Source organism: Manis pentadactyla, chromosome 12 (assembly GCF_030020395.1).
Source record: "Manis pentadactyla isolate mManPen7 chromosome 12, mManPen7.hap1, whole genome shotgun sequence".
Taxonomy (NCBI): Eukaryota; Metazoa; Chordata; class Mammalia; order Pholidota; family Manidae; genus Manis; species Manis pentadactyla.
The window spans coordinates 2,727,999-2,747,240 of record NC_080030.1 but is presented as its reverse complement, the minus strand read 5'-3'; the positions used below and the strand labels follow the sequence as shown (position 1 = coordinate 2,747,240).

General features: G+C 57.9%; 1 protein-coding gene across 3 annotated transcripts in view; it reads right to left on the bottom strand.

The window, feature by feature from the left end:
* The window catches only part of PIP5K1C (phosphatidylinositol-4-phosphate 5-kinase type 1 gamma), a 52,389-nt gene extending 35,356 nt beyond the window's left edge, over window positions 1-17,033 (bottom strand). For all 3 annotated transcript variants that reach the window (XM_057489651.1, XM_036890800.2, XM_036890801.2), the window contains exon 1: window positions 16,832-17,033. In XM_057489651.1, coding sequence (XP_057345634.1) covers window positions 16,832-16,925 — 94 coding nt within the window. In that variant the 5' untranslated portion in view covers window positions 16,926-17,033. The remainder of the gene's footprint in view (window positions 1-16,831) is intronic.
* Between the last annotated feature and the right edge of the window lie 2,209 nt (window positions 17,034-19,242).

Here is a 19,242-nt window from a genome sequence, read left to right as displayed (position 1 = left end):
GTGGGACGTCCACAGCAGGCGGATGCACAGACAGCGTGGGCTCGTGGGGGCCAGGAGCCTGCTTTGGGGGACGGAATGTTCTGGAACTAGACGGTGGTGACAGAGGCACAGCTGTGTCACTGTCTACTAAAAACCATAGCTGTTCACTTTAAGGTGGTGAAGTTTGTTGTATGTGAACTTTAACTCAAAAAAATAACAAAGATGTGACTCTTCCGTCACACACTCTGCCCGGGGACATGCGTCACCAGGAACCTTCTGGGGCTCCAGCCCTCTTGGCAGGCGCGGCTGCAAACGGGAACACGGGGCCTTGGCGTCATCATTTCTGACACGAGGCCCAGACCACAGGGAGGCTTCGGCCCTCGGGGAGCTGCAGTCCCCAGGCTGGGGGGGACCCAGTTCACCCTTTACTTCCCACCTGTCCTCCCCCAAGACTTGCATAAAACACAGGCTGAACCACCTGCTGGAGCAATGAAAAAAGACTACAAGGCCGAGTCCGAGGTTTCGATGAGCTGATCCCGCGTATGCAGATTCACCATCTGGCTGGATCAAAGCCACTAACGCAGACCCCGCCTGGTGGACCAGCAGTCCCATGCTGTGACCCTCCGGGAAGCCTGGTCCAGGCCTCTCCCCGCTAGAGAAGAGCTTGATACACAGTTTGGGGGCCACAGGCGCCCCCAGAGCCCACTCACTCCCCATCAGCTCTGTGGACATGGGGCTGGGTCGTTCTCTGGGGCTGTCCTGGGCACCGTGGGGGCTGAGCAGCGTCCGTGGTCCCAGCCACTCAATGCCAGGAGCTCCCCCATTGTGACAACCACAGACATCCCCAAACGCTGCCCAGCGTCCCCTTGAGGACCGAATCGCTCCCAGAAGAAACCCCCTACTCTAATCCTTTGGCAAAACACCCTTTGATTAAGTGTTGAAAACAGCAACACCATCCAGACCTGAGCTCCTAGGGGGGGCCGGGCACACCCCACAGGGTGACCCCATGGAGGCCTCCTTGCAGATGGGGAGACTGAGGCTTGGAGAGGCAGGGGATTCAGACACCACTGATGAGAACGCACAGGCCAGGCCTCCACTCTGACCGAGTGCCATGGGGCCAGCCTCCCCAGTCTGGGGTACAGGCAGCGGGGGGAACAGCCCGTGCTCAGCGAGGACCTGGCTGGGTCCTGCCACCAGGCACACTGGGCTTCCCTTCTACCCGACAGTGTCGGTGTCAATTGAGCCAACTTTACAAATCACAACATCTTGGAGAAAAACCTGGGTTTCCTGAAAAACCAGCAGGTCTAGAAGTAGAAAGCCGGCATCCTTGCTTGCCTGGACGGCCAAAGGGCGCCTGTGGGCCTGACCACTGATTTAATGGTCTCATTTCATTACTGCTGCCGTACAGATGGGGAATCCAGGGTTTGGAGAGATTCAGGAAGTCACCCAAAGTCAAAGGTGTGAAATTCTATCATCATATCTCCAAATCCAGAAAAACATTCAACAAAATTCAACATGAATATCATGTCAAGAAAACTGTTAAGAAACTAGACAAAGGAAACAAAAAGAAAACCAGGTTAAGTACTGCCTTTGAAAGTAAGTGTAAAGCAAAACCTGTGGCAGGCGCCTCGGCGGGACTGCAGGTGGAGAGTGCGGCCGGAGCGGCAGTGCAGTCTGCCGGCCACAGCAGTAGGACAAGAAAAGGGAAAGCCATGGGGGTTGGAAAGAAAAAGACAGCATTTTAGGAAATCCAAGAGAACCAACTGACCAACCATGAGGACTAAACGAACTGCAGCAAGGTGGCCAGCAGCCAACCCAAGGTCACACCGCACGTGCCTCGAGAAGAGGCAGGACGGGGAGTGTCTGCCCTTTGCACCTGCCACCTGCTCTTACGCAGCTGCCTTCACCCAACTTCACACACGGGTTAACTGGCACCTGGCAGATGTTAACTTGTACCTCGGCCAGTCCCCTGGACTCCAGGGCTGTGAGAACCCCGTGGCCTGCTAACCGTTCCTTCGCCAGAGTCACGCCTGGTGTGATTCTACTGAATAGGTGTGAATCTGGGTGTCGCCACTGTGCAGTGGCAGGAGGGAGGAGCGTTCACACTTCTGCGTGGTCTGACTGTTACCACCCATATGAGGACAGGAAAGGCTAAGAAGTCTGGAGTTAATAGCTGACTGGCACAGTTAACATTTCAAAAACGCCGAAAACACCAAACTCTAGTTAATGATACACACTGAAGTGTTCACAGGGGAGCGCGCAGATTCTGAACAATCAGAGGGAGGGAGGCTGACGGGGTGGCAGCGGGAGGATGCGTGGGGGGCGGGAAAGAGGGCAGGGATGGAGGAGGTAAACACAGCAAAACGCCAACTGGACAGTCAAGATGTGAGCAGCGAGTGTCCGCTCTCCGATTCTTGCAACGTTTCAGTACAGTTGAAAATCTTCTTAAAATCTTTTTCCTCCAGGTTAAAGGTGGATTTTGACCTCCAATGCCAGGTATTTTGGAGAAACACATTTTTTTAGCAGATTCTGCTGAGGAGCTTGAGGGATCCCGCAGGCAGCAGGCGGACACGACGGCCACGGGCTGCAGACACGTTCACGAACCACGCCTCACCGAGGGCTCCTGCCGCAGGGCCTGTGCACTTGCTGTGCCCTCTGCCTGGAGCTCGCTACCCCTGCCTGTCCACGTGGCGGGCTCCTGTTCTCTGCCTTTCATGTCTCGGCTCCAATGCCCCCTCCCAGAGACCTTCCCTGGCCACGCTGGCTACAAGCAGTGCCCCTGCATGCTCGCGGCCCACCGGCTTCACTCCTTCACGGCGCCCGCTGGCATCAGAAGCTCACCTCTCTACGGCGTGCTCCTTCCTGGGAGGCACAGAGTGGCACTCCCGGAGGCCGCCTCCTGGAATGCGGTGGGGATGAGACAGAACAGGTCGAAAGGCATCAGACCGGGAGGGGACGCTCAGACCCCCCACCCCCCACCGTGCCCCGGGGCTGCACACAGGGGCCCGTCACTGAGGCAGGGGGCGGCAGGGGCACCAGGACTAGGCCAGACGCTCTGGGGGTGGTGACAACCAGAACCTAGAGCAGTACCCCGCGTGCAGCCGGTGCTCATCCCATCTGCAAGGAGGAAGCAGCCTGTGGGAAACAAAGCCCTGGCCCAGAGGGGCTCCAAGCCGGGCCCAGGGAGAGTCCCACAGGCGGGTGACCCCCGGCCCGAGGAGGACGCTCCCACCTGCCGGCCACCTTGGGCACTGGTCTAGAAAGCCAGAAAAGAGGGACAGTCTCAGAAAAAGTCTGGGGGCCACAAGCCATTTCCTTCCTGCAGGATACTTTTTGTCTCCAGGGCTTCGCATCTATCCCCGCCCACCTGAAACGGTGAGCAGGGTCAGGTAAGGAACGACAGACTGCCCCATGACCAACTCCTGGGCGACACTCCGCTCGTTTAGTCACTTGTAACTCAGTGAGGGTTTCCGGGGTGCTGGGCCCTGTTTTGGGGATAAAATATTCCAGGGGGAATAGGCTCTCCGTCTAAATATGTTTACTAATAAAAGATTTTAAGTGCCCAGAAAAGCACAGAATAATATAAAAGACACTGATATATCACTATTAGGTTAAACAAATCTTTTGCTTACCCCTTAAGTCACAGGTCAGCAAAACCCTTTCTATGAAGGGCCCAGGGGGACCCACGGAGGCCAGGGCAGAGGGCAGAGAGCTGTAGGTGGCCACCCTACCCCAGGGGACACTGGCTGATGTCTGGGGACACCTGTGGCTGTCACAGTGGGGGAGCTCCTGGCACTGAGTGGGTGAGGCCAGGGGTGCTGAGCACCCACATGTGCCCAGGACAGCCCTCAGGGGCTGAGCCAGCCCCCGTGTCAGCAGTGCCTGAGTGGGAGGCAGGAGATGCCTGGAGCACATGCCCAATGAGGGGAAGGGTGTGGCATGGGTGTCCATTACATTGTTCTCTGGGTATTTGAAATATTTCCTGGTAGATAAATATATATTTAATTGTACGATCCTGGCTATTCTGAAGTTCCCGTAATAACAGCTGTGACACATACACGTTCCCCTCGCTGGTCTGTGCCCTGCAAGCTGCGTACCCAGCCCCTCCATCGTCCGCAGGCGGGTGTAACTGGGAGACTGAGGCTCAGAGCTCACGAGTCCAAGGCCTCGGGGCCGCAGGGTGCCCGGCATGCGTGCAGGGTCCCACAGGCTCACCGCGTTGAGAGGGGCCCTGGACGTGCTCTGCAGCCCGGCAGGCCACCCCCACAAGCAGCCAGCGGCTTCCTCCCAAAGCACTTCTTGGCTTCCCTCGGCCCAGGTGGGGCTGTGCCCCCCACCATGCCCCCAGGAACCTGTCACCTGGGCTCAAGGACAGAGTCCCTGCTGGCCCGGCACTGGCCTGGCAGAGGGACGACCCACCACGTCGGCTGATGGACTCTCACTCTGCTTGGCACAATCGTGCCAGGTGGCCCACTATGTCTGAGCTGGCGCAGCCTCCCACAGGGCCCCTGGCCTCTGGTGGGAACTCTGCCCGATGTTACCCATGCCATGGGGGCAGGGGGCTGCTCCGCTTCCAAAGGTCTGGACACTGGGGAGAGGGCAGCCCACATCCAGGCCGCACTGGGGCCCCCAGCAACCACCCGTCTGCTCCCAGCGGCCCCTCCAGACTAGTGCCCCATTGCTGCTCACTGCACACAGCCCTGGGTCTGGGCATGCCTCTGCCTGCACCCCTCCTCCCCACCTGCCTTCTGCTTGACGAATGCCTGCCTGGGGCACTGCCTTCCGGGGACACACCTTCCCCAGCAAGTCCTGAGACCCAGGTGGCCCGGTATGGGCCCTCTCCTGCACCTGGGCCTGCCTCCCCTTCCCACACGCCACGCTGCAGTCCCACCTTCAGTGCAAGCTCCACGCAGCAGGCCCCCTCTCCCTGTCTCCCAGCACCAGCCCAGCAATGGTCACGAAGCAGACCTCAGTGAGCACCCAGAGAGCAAGAAACCTGGAGGGCTGCCTGAAGGAGGCCGAGGGCAAGCAATGCCAGAGCCTCAGGGGCAGAGCGGTGGGGATGAGCCGCACATCCCGCGAGGGCTGCATGCCTGGCAGGTGGCCCACAGGACTACTCTGAGCAATGTTTGTCCTGCTCCTCCTCTCCGGAGGGGTAAATGGAGGCGAGAAGCTGTGTTTAGATGTTTTGTGTTGAGACAGAAAAGCCAATTCATGCTGCTTAAAGCAAAAAGGTGTGTGTGGGGGAGGGTATTGGTTGGCGTGCCCCGTGCCTCAGGCCAACAAACTGCCCTGCGGACCAGACCTGCCCACCTGTTTTTATACATAAAGCTGCACTGGCAAGGGCCACGGCCAGCCGTCTGCGAGTCTCTGATGCAGACCTGACCACCCGACACTCCCAGAAAAGCCTGCTGACCGCTAATGTTTCTGGAATAACTGAAGAGGTCAGGGGTGACGGGCTTCACGCCCGGCTGGACCTGGGGGGCTGTAAGAACTCAGTCTCCCCACCTCCCCACCAGGGTCACTTTCTCTCTGCTGACACTCCAAGGTCCCAGGGCAGGGCCTGCGGGTCATAGGCCAAAGCCTGGTGCCCACTCACCCTGGCAGCATCTGCCTGGGCACGGGGATGGAGCCGAGGGACGGCAGGTGGCCAGGCGGACCTGCACCCAGAAGGGCCAGCAGGCTGGAGCCGGATCGGAGGACCCTCATCTGGGGCGCACCTGCCCCCACAGGCGCTGACAGAGGGTCACGCGCTGCCTCAGGACCAACGTGTGAGGTTTCCTGGCCCAGTTTCCTTCCCAGATATATTTTTACTCCCCAGCAGCCTGGGCTGGGCTGCAGACACCACACCTGGGTTCACAAGGCCGGGAGGCACCGGGGCAGGCTGGCACTCAGCTGGGGGCCCCTGCGGACTCGGCCCCACGGCCAGCAGGGGGCCTGGGCCAGGGCCACACCCGCCCCGTTTCATGAGGCGGCAGCTCCTCTCCCAGCCAGACGCTGGGCAGCAGATGTGCTGAAGGACACGGCCGGGGGACAGGCGGGCGACCCCAACCAGGCCCACGAGCAGCGTGGCCCACCCACCTTGCCCCGCGTCTAACCGCTGAGCCTGCAGCTCCAGGGCCGGGAAGAAAGCAGCCCGAACGCAGCCCAGGACGGGAGCCGGCACCCACCCAGTGCCCCATGGGGCCGGCACATCTGACCTCTGACCTCCTCTGTGCGCTCTCACCTCACACCCCAAGGGCCACGACCGCCTCCACTGAACGGAGGTGGAAGCGGAGGCTCCAAGCAGCCAGGCCACCTGCTGAGGACCCCAGGAAGAGCGGGGCCGCCCGGACCTGATCCCCAGGGGTCACGGACAGAGGGGGCGCCAGAGCCAGCAGAGCCTCCCCGCGGAGGGGAGCTGGTGCAAAGCCTGGACCAGGATCTGTGTGTGGGGCTGGGGATGAGCAAGAGGCCCGTGTGGCTGGAGCAGAGAGGGGACAGGCCTGCACCACTGTCACCAGGACTCCCGTGGCTGGTGCCCAGGTCATCTGCAGCCCCTCCCAGACCGGGGCCTTCCTGGAGCCAGGCCAGGCTGGTGCTCGATCCGGGTGCTGGGTGAATACCATGTCACCCGCAATGCCCAGCAAGGACTGGCCCACCAGTGCTGGCCTCTGCCTGAGATCCTTCCAAGCTCCACCCGCTGCAAGCTTCACCCCAGGCCTGGCACCCAGCAGGCGCTCAAACGAGAGCTGAGGAGCCGGAGGCCCGAGTGACTAGAATGCCATGATGGACAGTCACACAGCATTTAGAGAGGGACATGGCGCCGGGCTACACCAACAGAGACTCAACACTAAAAGGCAAAACGCAGATAAGACCCGGGGGGCTCACAGCTCCCCCCTCGGAGCCTAACGCGCAGCCACCACAATCAGGACCCGGGCACAGCCACCAGCCGTGGATCGGCCCAGAGCTGATGACCCTGCACGGGACGACGGGGGTCTGCAGATGGGCGGCTGGGCCCTGCCGACAGGAGCACCCCCTCATGCAGCAGAGAATGGCAGGTCCCCACGGGCTTCGGGTGGCTGTGGCCTCAGGTACAACAAGCTCACAGGCGGCAAAGGAGCAGACCGGGACATCCGCAAATCAAGGCGTTCATGCTTCACAGCCACCAGGGAGACAGGGAGAGGCCACCCAGGACGCAAGGGAGCATTTGCAATTCACAGATCTGATAGGGGGGTCTTATCTAGAAATACGCTGAACACCCATGATCCAGTAATAGAAAGAAAAACGACCCAACGGGAAGATGGGCGGAGGGTCCTAACAGACGCTTCTCCGCGAAAGACACACAGATGGCTCATGGGCCAGTGAGAAGATGCTCGGTGTCGCTGGTCCCCAGGGAGATGCAAATCACAGCCACTGGGGGCACCACCCACCCCCTCCAGGACGGCGAGAGCCGAACACAATGACGCGTGTCGGCAGGGACAGGGAGAAATCGGAGCCCTTACACACAAGAGGCTGGTGACAGAGGGGACGGGCCTGGGCTGCGTCCATGCCATTTCCCACGGAGGGAAAAGAAATGAAAGGTCACGTGAGTTTCCCGGGCAGCCCCCAGAGGACGGGAAGGCTGGGGCATGTGCCAAGGCCACCTGGTAACAGGACAGGGTGCCTGCGGGGACCAGCACAGGATGGTTTGGAAGGAGGGCGTACCTGGGGAGCAGGTGGAGGGCTGTGCCAGGTGGAGGCAGGCAAGGTGGGGAGGGCGGCTCACTCTCAACCCTGCAGGGGGGTGGGACTCAGGCAGCGGGTCAGGGTCCACAGGGACCATCAGCCCTGGAAGGGTGCAGGTCCAGTCCCCGGCCCTCAGAGGCCCCCCTTGGGTCTCCAACCACCACGCGTGATCCTGAATCGAATCCTAGCGAGGGGGCAAAGGTTGCCGTAAGGACATATGGGATCAGATGGTGAACCTGTAGCGGGCGGCTGCAGCCTTACCCTGCCTGGCCACCGCCCTAGAGAACAGCTTTGTTTGCAGGGGACGCAGTCGACGCCCATTACTCAGTGATTGTCAGTCTGCAGACCCCCCTGTGTGTAGCCTCAAATCAACACTCACGAGGCAGTCATGGTGGTCTGCAGGCACACACAGGGGGGCAACAGACGGGGTCACCCCACATGCTACCCGCTGGGGCCAGCCAGGGGATGCCCCGCCGTCAGGCTGCTGCCCTTGTCTGCACACAGATGTCCATCCCAGGGTCTCCTGAGGACCATGGCCCAAAGGTGCTTTCGTGGGAGAGGTCGCTGCTAGAAGGGGCCCAGGCCAGGGCCCAGGGGCTGGCTGGCACCGAGCCTGGGAGGCTGCGACGTGCCCCAGAGAAGGTGCCGTGTCAGATCAGCTTCAATCAGGCGTGAGTTACAGCACTGCTGCCGCAAGTCAGGGTCAACAAAGTGTATTAAAATCAGGCATTTCAAACAGAACCACACGTGACCCAAGGCTACGTACTGATCGGTGGAGACAGAGGCTGGCAGGTACCCACCTGCCTTTCTGCCGGGAGCTTCAGTATCCTCCCACTCAGGGCATGCAGCGACGTCAGAGACAGGACTACCGCAAGTGAGGGCTGGCAGGACTTCCATATTCAGGGACAAGAGGGCATCTTGTCGGCAGCCATCTCTCCAACGGCCTAGCAAAACCCCAGACACGCTCAGAGGGCAGGAGAAAGCAGGGCACTGATGGCTGGGGCGCCAGGGGTGGGTCTGCAGGGTCAGTACCATCCCTGCAACTTGTTCTGCAGGCTCAGAACTTCTCAAAATACAGGGTTAAAAAAAGGACACCATGGACATACGATGGGGAAGTGACAGTCTCTTCAACAGATGGTGCTGGCCAAACTGGACAGCTACATGTAAGAGAATGAAACTGGATCACTGTCTAACCCCACACACAAAAGTAAATTCGAAGTGGATCAAAGACCTGAATGTAAGTCATGAAACCATAAAACTCCTAGAGAAAAACATAGGCAAAAATCTCTTAGACATAAACATGACCAACTTCTTCATGAACATATCTCCCCAGGCAAGGGAAACAAAAGCAAAAATGAACAAGTGGGACTATATCAAGCTGAAAAGCTTCTGTACAGCAAAGGACACCATCAACAGAACAAAAAGACATCCTACAGTATGGGAGAATATGTTCATAAATGACATGTCCGATAAAGGGTTGACATCCAAAATATATAAAGACCTCACGCACCTCAACAAACAAAAAGCAAACAATCCAATTAAAAAATGGGCAGAGGAGCTGAATAGACAGTTCTCTAAAGAAGAAATTCAGATGGCCAACAGACACATGAAAAGATGCTCCACATCGCTAATTATCAGAGAAATGCAAATTAAAACTACAATGAGGTGTCACCTCACACCAGTAAGGATGGCTGCCATCCAAAAGACAAACAACAACAAATGCTGGTGAGGATGCAGAGAAAGGGGAACCCTCCTACACTGCTGGTGGGAATGTAAACTAGTCCAACCATTGTGAAAAGCTGCATGGAGGTTCCTCAAAATGCTCAAAATAGAAATACCATTTGACCCAGAAATTCCACTTCTAAGAATTTACCCTAAGAATGCAGCAGCCCAGTTTGGAAAAGACAGATGCACCCCTATGTTTATCACAGCACTATTTACAATAGCCAAGACATGGAAGCAACCTAAGTGTTCCTCAGTAGATGAATGGATAAAGAAGATGTGGTACATATACACAATGGAATATTACGCAGCCATAAGAAGAAAACAGATCCTACCATTTGTAACAACATGGATGGAGCTGGAGGGTACTATGCTCAGTGAAATAAGCCAGGCGGAGAAAGACAAGCACCAAATGATTTCACTCATGTGTGGAGTATAAGAACAAAGAAAAACTGAAGGAACAAAACAGCAGCACAATCACAGAACCCAAGAATGGACTAACAGTTACCAAAGGGAAAGGGACTGGGGAGGATGGGTGGGAAGGGAGGGATAAGGGCAGGGAAGAAGAAAGGGGGCCTTACGATTAGCGTGTGTAATGTGTGTGGGGGGCACGGGGAGGGCTGTGCAACACAGAGAAGACAAGTAGTAATTCTAACCGCATCTTACTACACTGATGGACAGTGACTGTAATGGGGTTTGTGGGGGGGACTTGGTGAAGGGGGAAGCCTAGTAAACATAATGTTCTTCATGTAATTGTAGATTAATGATACCAAAATTTTTTTAAAAATGAGTCAAGCAAAAAAAAAAAAAAAGAAGGACAATATACAGGGAGAAAGTGTATATGACCTCAGAGACACATCTGCGATGAGGGTCATGACCTCCACAGCATCAGAGGGTGAGACAGAAATCTTGGCTTCTCCTGGTGGCAGGTCTGTTGCTTTCTTGCAGAAAGCCTGTTATTACTCATAGTTTAAGACACACCAGCTGCAAGACAGCCCAGGCAGAGGGGCAGGACAGAATGGGAAGTCCAGGAATAGACCATCCACGTACAGGAATCTGGTATAGCATAAGCGCATCTCACATTGGGGAGCAAAGCAGATTTGCAGCAGAGCAGGGCTGGGGCGACTCTGAGCCGTCTGGGAAGACCTAGGACCATGAAACCCTCACACTCCTTACGGCAGGATGGATTCCAAATAAAGCAAGACTTGAAACGCTAAAAAATATGGGGAACCATCAAAATCTGAGAAGAACCTGTGACCTTGGAGCAGGGACCCTTTTCCACCCTGGAAACCCAACAGGGAAACCGTAAAAGGAGAGGTTGATACAATGTGACATTACAAAAAGACCTGCTGGCATTAATAATCATTACATGAAAAGATGGGAAAAAAAACTCTCACCTGGGTACCACAGATTTGAAAAACACCTTTCTTAATATATAAAGAGTTCCTACAAATCAATAAGAAAAAGACCAACAAGCAAATGCATACGGGAAAGATACAATTATATAGTTCCCGGGAAATCAAACAGGGGCCCTGAGGCGTGTGTGGTTAGTGTAGGAGTGACAGTTGGGGTGAAATTGTGATGGGTGGGAAACAGGACACACAACACTGGCTGGAGCAAAGGCAGAGGGTCAGCCGTTGCGATGGCCCTAACTCCAGAGCGGGAGGCGATCCATTTTCCAGCTCCAACGAAAATAGTGTGAGGGTGATGGAGCAGGGGAGAGACCCCCACCAGTCCGCCCTGTGTGGCCCCGTGGGACCAGGGCAGGGAGCAGCCGCATCTCACATTTACTGCTCTCTTTGCTGGATCACATTTTTAATAAATCAAAGAGTAAACATTAACAAGGAAAAGATACACAAAGAGCTCCAACTCTGACTGACGTAGGATAAACACAAATCGAGCGATGTCGCTGCGTAAACACCCGAGAAGGCGCGCTGGTGCTGAGGGCCGGAGCTCAGGACGGCTTGTCCCGCTCTGGGGTAGCGTTGCCTGCACATTTCCTGTACTGTGTGGCATTCTGACGCTTTGGGGGCCCCTATGACCAACTCCCGGGGGTCAGACAGCTCCCCAGGAGCACCCGAAGAGCAGAGCACGCAGCCCAGGCCTGGCCCGGCCACCACCTTGGACGTGCCAAGGGGCCTGGCCGTTCTAACCGCTGACCCACCTGGTCTCCACGCAACTACAAGGGCAGGGCGCCCTGACCCCATTCTAAAGATGAGGACACAGGCTTGGATCAGACGAGCAACTGCCTCCCCTGTGGTTGCCGCCCCCCACCCACCCACCCCATCTTCACAGTCACTTCCATCTCGTGCTGACACCCCAGGGAGGACGCGGCAGCCTCCTGCCCAGAACACTGCCAAAGTCCCAATGCCCCGCCCGACTCCTCACCACACGACCTCCACTCTTCCCGAGCTTCAGACTCAGGGTCCAGGAGCCCCACGTCTCCATGCAGGGGACCGTGGGCATCACACAGCCATGCTGCACCCAGCCACCCCTGCAGTGACCAGAGGCGCCCGTGGGCACCCGCACCAGGTTCCCCTCTGCCACAGCCCTGCAGGCTCCCACCTCCCTGCAGCCCCGTGCTCTGTGCCACCTGCCGCTCCCCCTCCTCACTCTGCTCCCCCAGCATGCCAGGCCTGGCCCTGCCCCAGGGCCTTTGCTCAGATGTCCCCTCGGTCTGGACGCCCTCCCATCCCTGCGATGCACAGCCCCTCACCGGCCCCCGACACCCGTCTCGCCCCTTCTCAGCTCCACTCATCTGCCCTGGTCCTGTTACGTGTCTCCGTTCGTCGTTCACATCTGCATAACCGCGCACACACGCGGGGCCTCACCTGCCTCATTCCAGCTGCTTCCTAGGACCTGGCAGGAGCATGGCTGTGTGTGCACTTCGTACACAAGTGCCCGAGCTGCACCCCACTTCCCCAGACCTTCAAGACCACCCCACGCCTCCAGAATAAGGGCCGTGAACATGTGCGTATGGGAGACAGAGCAGCAAGCAGCTGTAACAAAATGCTGGGGTCCCTTTCTCCAGCCAAAGCCAGAGGCCAGGACCCCAAACAGCTCCCACTGGCCCAGGCCTCTCAGGCTGAACTCCTGCCCTCCAGGGTGGCCTGGGGGCACAGTGCGGGGGGGCATGACTAATCCCTGAGGTCAGTAATCCCCGCACGTGGGCAGCCTGCCCTCGGCCACACTGTCCAGTGAGCACAGCCAACAAATCCCAGTGGGATTTTCACCTGCCTGTCACCGTGCAGACTGTGGGAGCAGGAAGACCTGGGGGCTGAGACCCCCCGGGGCCCGGGCCCCTCTGTAAATGTATGGTCTCGTTCAGGGGTCAGCAAATATTTTCCATAAAGGACCAGACAGTTAACATGTCCCACTTCCCGGGCCACGAGGTTTCTGCCCCTGATACTCGGCTCTGCCGCTGCAGCAGGAACGGCACCACGGACAGGAGGGTGAATGGGCAGGGCCGTGTGCCAATAAAACTTTATCGACAGAAACAGGCAGTGGACCAGATTTGGCCTGGGACCAGTCTGCTGACCCCTGGTCTTGTCTGTTTACCTGTTCGCCACCGCATCCTGACCCCCCCTGAATCCGAGAGGCCCATAAGAGCGGGGAAGGAGTCCCCCCAGGTCACTTAGTTACCCACACACCCAGAACCCCACCTGCCCACGGCAGGTGCTGACAGTTGTGTAAGGAGCATGTCCTAGGCCTAGACAGGAGGCAGCTACAGGGCCTCACACCCACAGCAGAATGCAGCATGTGCCCGGGTCTGCGGAGGCAGCTACAGTGTGGAACGCCCGAGCTCCTATGCGGACCCCACACCCACATGCCATTGGCCAGCGCCCCTCTAAGGGTCCACACCGCAGCCCCACCTGCAGCCATCATGCCCATTTCAGGTACAGGCACAGAGGTGGGGTGCCCAGCTGGGAGGGGATGCATCTGGGATCCGGCCGCCAGGGGTCAAAGTGCCCAATGTTGCATCGTGAGGATGCAGCCAGGGCAGAGTTCCAACTGGGAGCTCTCTGCAGCCAGGCCCACAGCTGGCGTGACAAGGGGATGAGGGCGCTTCAGCTCCCCCATTACCATTCACAGCCACAGAGGCCTACAGGGACACCCAGCCCCTGTTCTCTGAGCACGCCGGGTGGAGGCTGTGCATCTTCCTGCCCCTCCTCCAGGCTTCCCTAGATAACGGGGGAGGTCACTGAGGAGGCCATATGTGAGCAAAACCCGAAAGAGCTAAGGAAGCAAACGACACAGATATTGAGGCTGAGCATTCCATGAGAGGCACAGAAGTGCAAAGGCCCTGGGGCAACACTGGGCTGGCATGTGGGAGGAGCAGCCAGGAGGCCTGTGGGGCTGGAGCAGAGTAAGTGAGGCGGGAGAGGGAGGAGGGGAGGACAGGAAGGGGTCAGGCCGGTCGTGCAGGGCTGGTGGGCTGTGGGGATGACCTGGGCTTTGGCCCCAGGGAGGTGGGAGCCCTGGAGGGCTGTGGGTAGAGGCCTGAGTCAGGCCTTCTGAATGGGAGCCTTCTGGGATGAGCTGTAGAGAGCACAGGAAGAGAGGGGGACCAGGCCAGGTGGAGCAGAGGAGGGGGAGAGGTGGGTGGATTCCGGGTCCACTCTAAAGGCAGAGCCAACATAATTTGTCACCAGCTTACATGTGGGAGGGGGGCCGGGGGTTCGGAGTGTAGCCGACTGTTCCGAGATACCCGGGAAGCAGGAAGGATGGGAGAGAAGCAGCTTGGAAACACCAGACCACAGCTCAGGCCTCCACAGCGGGCCCCGTGAGCGCGTCCCAGCCCCCAGCCCTCCCAAGATCCAGTCCCCAGGAGCTGGAGAACCCGACAGGCCTTTTCTGGACCAGGCCCTGTTATCAAGGGGCCAAGGCGTTTAAAGAAACCACATTCTAACACCAACATGATACCACTTCACCTCCCATCAGACTGGCCCAAATTACCCCGCTGATAGCATTTGGGCTGGCAGCACGGTGGGGAGACAGTTTCTCGGTCCAATCAGACATTTCTGGAAAGCCATCAGGCATCATATAGTCACTTTCAACCTGTCTGTTCCTGACCCGGCCATTTGGAGGCAGGCCTGCCATTGCTCTAAATCCGAGAACCCCTGGGGCCTGGCAAGTAACAGCAAAAGGGGGTCCCAGCATCCCAGGCAGCAGCGGCTCAGGCCCACAGTGGCTGCCCCCCCACATCCCAACACACCCATGCGGGACACGGGCATCACCCACTTTACAGACCGGGACACTGAGGCTCAGAGAGGCCACAGTGGCTGCCCTTCAAGGTCACACAGCAGGGGTGTGGAACCCGGCAGGATCAGCAGGGTTTTCACCCTCTTAACCACGGCTCTAAAAAAAAATAACTGATCCTGATGTGGGGGAGAGAATCCAGATTACTCAGGATAAAAAGCAAGCAGGTCGCAGAACAGGCTCTCACCTGGGGCGACTATAGCTCCAGGGGACTCTGGCGATGCACGGCGACCTTTGTGGTCACCACAACTGGGGCAGGGAGTGGGGGGGTGCTCCTGGTTTTGAGGGGCCAGGGAGACTGCTTGGCTCCCACAGTGCCCAGGACGGCTCCCCACCCCCAAAACAAGGAATTTTCTGGCCCAAAACATGAACAGTGCCGAGACGGAGGCGCCCCAGCGTGGCACGAGCCCTCAGGGTGATAGGTAGGCCTGTGGAGGGACTTACACATTTGCACAAGCTGCAGGTAAAGCACCCACCTGTCCCCACACCTCCCGGGACTGCCCTCAGGAGCAGGTGTGCGGGGAAGAGGCAGCTCTCAAAGTTACACGGAGGAGACCAGCCATCAGCGAGGGAGTCGGGCTTGTGCAGGCTGTGTGTGCCCGTGACAGCGTGACAGTGCAGGAGGGCAGGCCCGGCCACGTCACCCGCTCCGCCCTGTTGGCTCACTGAGCCCCCCGGCTAAGCAAGTGTGTGCTGAACGGCATCCCTGTGCTCCCTGATCCTTGGGCCCTTTGGCCTGTGACCAGCCCAGGCCAGAGGGCTGACGGTGGACGTCAGGGGTCTGAGAAAAGACCTCAGCCAGGCCTCTCAACAGCACCTGCTGCTGGCCAGGCCAGGGCACAGGGCCGGCCAAGAACGAGGGCAAGGAGACTGGATGGAGGCAGTGAACCAGGTCACCCACCAAGCAGTTCCAGATGGCAGCGGGGAAGAGAGCTCTGGCTCAGGCTCTGTGCTAGCATGCGCGTGCGCGCGCTCTCTTCATTTCTCCCAAATCCCCGGCAGCATGGCACATTCCTTCCTGCCAAGGAGGCTTCAGAAGGGCCAGGGCCAGACGGAGGATGGATGCCCCTGTGGGTGTCTACAGGGACCCCGCAGGCAAGGGACCCCCGGGGGAAGCAGAGAATTGCAGAAACTGCCATCTGGGAGCTTGCAACCTCGACAGAGAGGGAGCAGTTCCTGCCGGCAGTGGCTCAGCGCTGCAGCTGCCCCAGGGAAAGGCCGGCCACAGCCCACAGGGTTGGGCGAGGCCCCCCACTCCCCACACCTGCTCTGCTGGGAGCAGAGCCAGCGTCCAGGGAGAAGGCTTCCAGGGCCTCCTCCACACCTGCTTACAACCCTGGCACTGCCGGCAGCCCCAGATGCCATGCCTTTGCCCCCTCCTGTTATAGGGCGGTAAACTGAGGCCCAGAGAAGCAAGAGATGGTCAGTGCACTGGAAACCAGGTCCGGTGACTTCCACAAAGAGATGAGCTCGTCGGTAGGAGGCTGACCCATACGGCCTCAAAGACCCCGACCCTCCCTCCCCGACTAGTAAGATGTGCCCATAGGGGTGACAGCTTATGGAGGGGAGGCGTGAGGCCTCGAAGCCGGTACCCCCGGGGTGGGCGGCCTAGAGGAGAGGTCCAGGCAGGGGGCACATCTAGGGCAGTGTCACCCCCTGCCAGGCCCCGCCTAGGAGGCAGGGCCTCTCCTAGGAACAGGGGTTCTCCACCATTCCACGCCCGCGAACAGCCCCTCGCCAAGCCTAGGGGAGCTGTCGCCCCCGAGCGTCCCCAGCAGGAGGTTCTAAGTGGAGGTTTCACCCCCCCGACACCCGCGGACAGGAGGATCCGTCCTGCCCGCCTGCCTCCACCCACAGCCGCCCATAACGGGGCCCTGCGCCTCCCGCCCCCGGACCACAGCCGCCCAGAAGCCCCTAAGCAGGCGATCCATCCTCCCGGGCCCGGCGGGGGGCGCCCCGGCACCTCCCAGGAACCCCCAGGCGGGCGCCCCGTTCCCCCTCCCCCGGCCCCGGCGTGGCGCGCCCCGTCCCCCCCGCGGACGCCCCCGAGTGGAACGCTCCTGCTAGCGCGGCGGGTCCCGACGCCCCTCCGGCGCTGGGGCGGCCCGCGGTGGGGGGGTCAGGCAGGCCCATTCGGGTAGCGGGGGAAGACCGGAACCGTTACCTGCCGCCTCCCCGCTCTCCTCGGCACAGGCCGCCTCCACGGTCCCTGCACCTGCCTCGGCGCTCTCCGCCTCGTCCGGCACCTCCAGCTCCATGGCTGAGCGGACCGGCCGGTAGGCTGGCGGGCTGGCGGCCCGAGGTTGCAAGCCAGGCTGCGGCCGCCGCCGCCGAACAACAACCGCCGGCGACCAGAGGGCGGGGCAGTGGGCGGGGTCGGCGCCTCGCGCACCGCACGCACCGCCAATCGGGGACCGGGGGCGGGGCCTGAGTGCGCCCCAGGAGGGAGCGCCTCGAGCGCCGCCACGCGTCCGAGGGTGGAAGGGCAGCGCCAGCGCCGGTCCTGGGAACTCTCTCTGTACTAACGTTATGCGTGATAACCACAAATAATACTACAATTAGCAAACTACGTACCATCGTGTTACAATAACACCTACATTAGTGTTACATATTTCAGTATAAATAATAACTGCAATATAACAATACATAGGCTTAATTTTTATTGTGCACAATATATCCATCATACATAATAATATGATAGACAATGTCATTGTTAAAAATTAATGTGGCATTATTACAGCATACACGATATTAACATGTAACCTGCAAATATTACATAGTATATATATCATGTACACTATAATAATAAGTAAGATACAAGTAATAATCATATTATGAAGAACATAACACCTAAAAGACAATAAATATTTTATAATATTGATCAACCAGATGGGAACAATTATCATCCCCATTTTACAAACCAGAAAACAGGAGCTCAGAGAGCTGAAGCCATTTTCTGGGAATCACAAAGATCCATGCAGTGAATCAGTGATCTATGTATCATACTAAGAACAATTGTATTAATAGTGTCATTAAAGTCTGATGGTACATTTATTAATGATATGGCTAGGTGGTTATTAATTCTGAGGTCAGGATTTTGGGAGTAATAAATGTTGTGCTTGGTAGCATTATTTATTACTAATTATTTCTGCTTGGGGGCAAGTGCAGGAATCTGGGCACCCAGCTACTGAAGGGCTGGGATGTTTTCACCCAGGCCTGTCTGACTCAAGACATGTGGCCCCTCCTCACTGTCTGGGGTGCTGGTGAGGTTGGTGGGAAGCTGGCGAGACTGGGCTTTGGGGTGCTGGGATGATGGGGAATCAGGAAGATGGAGTGGGTCACACTCGGACCCAGGGATCAGAAAGATGCTTCAGAAATGCTCCCCTTCAAAACAAGGAGACAGTTAAGAAAGGAAAAAGATGGAGAATAAGACCGAGAATTGGGGTGAAGGGAGCCCCCAGGTGAGGCGTGCCCTGTCACAAGAGCCAAGCCAGAGTAGAGAAGTGGAAGGGCTCCGGGGAGCTGATGGGTGCATGGATGAATACGGTGTGGTGCATCCGCACCCTGGAATAGTAATCAGCCTTAACAAGGAAGGACACCTGCTGCAGCGTGGATGGACCTCGAGGACACGGTGCTCAGTGACACAAGCCAGACACAAAAAGACAGATCCTGTCTGAATCCACTCCTAGGTCCCCAGAGGAGCCCCATCCACAGAGATAGAAAGTGGGTGGTGGGGCCGGGGGCTGGGGGTTAGTGTTTCAGGGAAACAGAGCTTCAGTTTGGAAGATGGGGAGTTCTGGAAAATGGGGGGTGGGGACGGCTGCACAGCATGTGTATGTGTTTCGTGCTGCTGAGCTGTGTACCCAAAATGGCTAATATGGTAAATGTTATGTTATGTCTATTTTACCACACTTTAAAACAAACAAAGGCTCCAGGAAGAGGTTTTGGACACATACCATGCACAGAACCCCTGAATCATCCTGACTCTGTCTTGAGGGAAGATTTAGACCCGTGGTCCTCAAAGCGTGGTCCCTGGAACAGCAGCAGCATTATCCAGGGGCTTGTTAGAAATGCAGATTCTCAGGCCCCGGCAGCCCTCCTGCCTCAGCAGGTGGCAACTTCGGCTTCCGGCCTCCATGAGAACCCAGGGCCATTCGGATGCCTGAGTTTGAAACCACCGGCTCAGACAACCCAGGAAGGGCTGGGAATTGGATCCGTGATGCGGATGGTGAAAATGAAGCAAATTAAAAAAGCAGACTTCTGGCTTGATGCTGAATTTGTCCTGGCGGGAAGTCAGTACTAAACGGAAAAATTAAACGTGGCAAAACAGGCGTGACGTAGAGGCGCAGAGGTGAATGTCTGCACAACCAGTTAAAAGAAGCGGGAGAGGGGGCGCCTCTCGGAAGGGAGAAACGGTGAGGTGGCAACGGCGTCTGCTCGTTTTCATGAACCCTGATGAGAATTCCTTCTCAAGTGCACGCACGTAAAAAACAAAAAAACAAAATCCCCGAGTTGTTGCCAGAGTGGGGGCTGAAGAGAACAGTCGGGGAAAGGAGAGGTGGGGCCAGGGGCCTG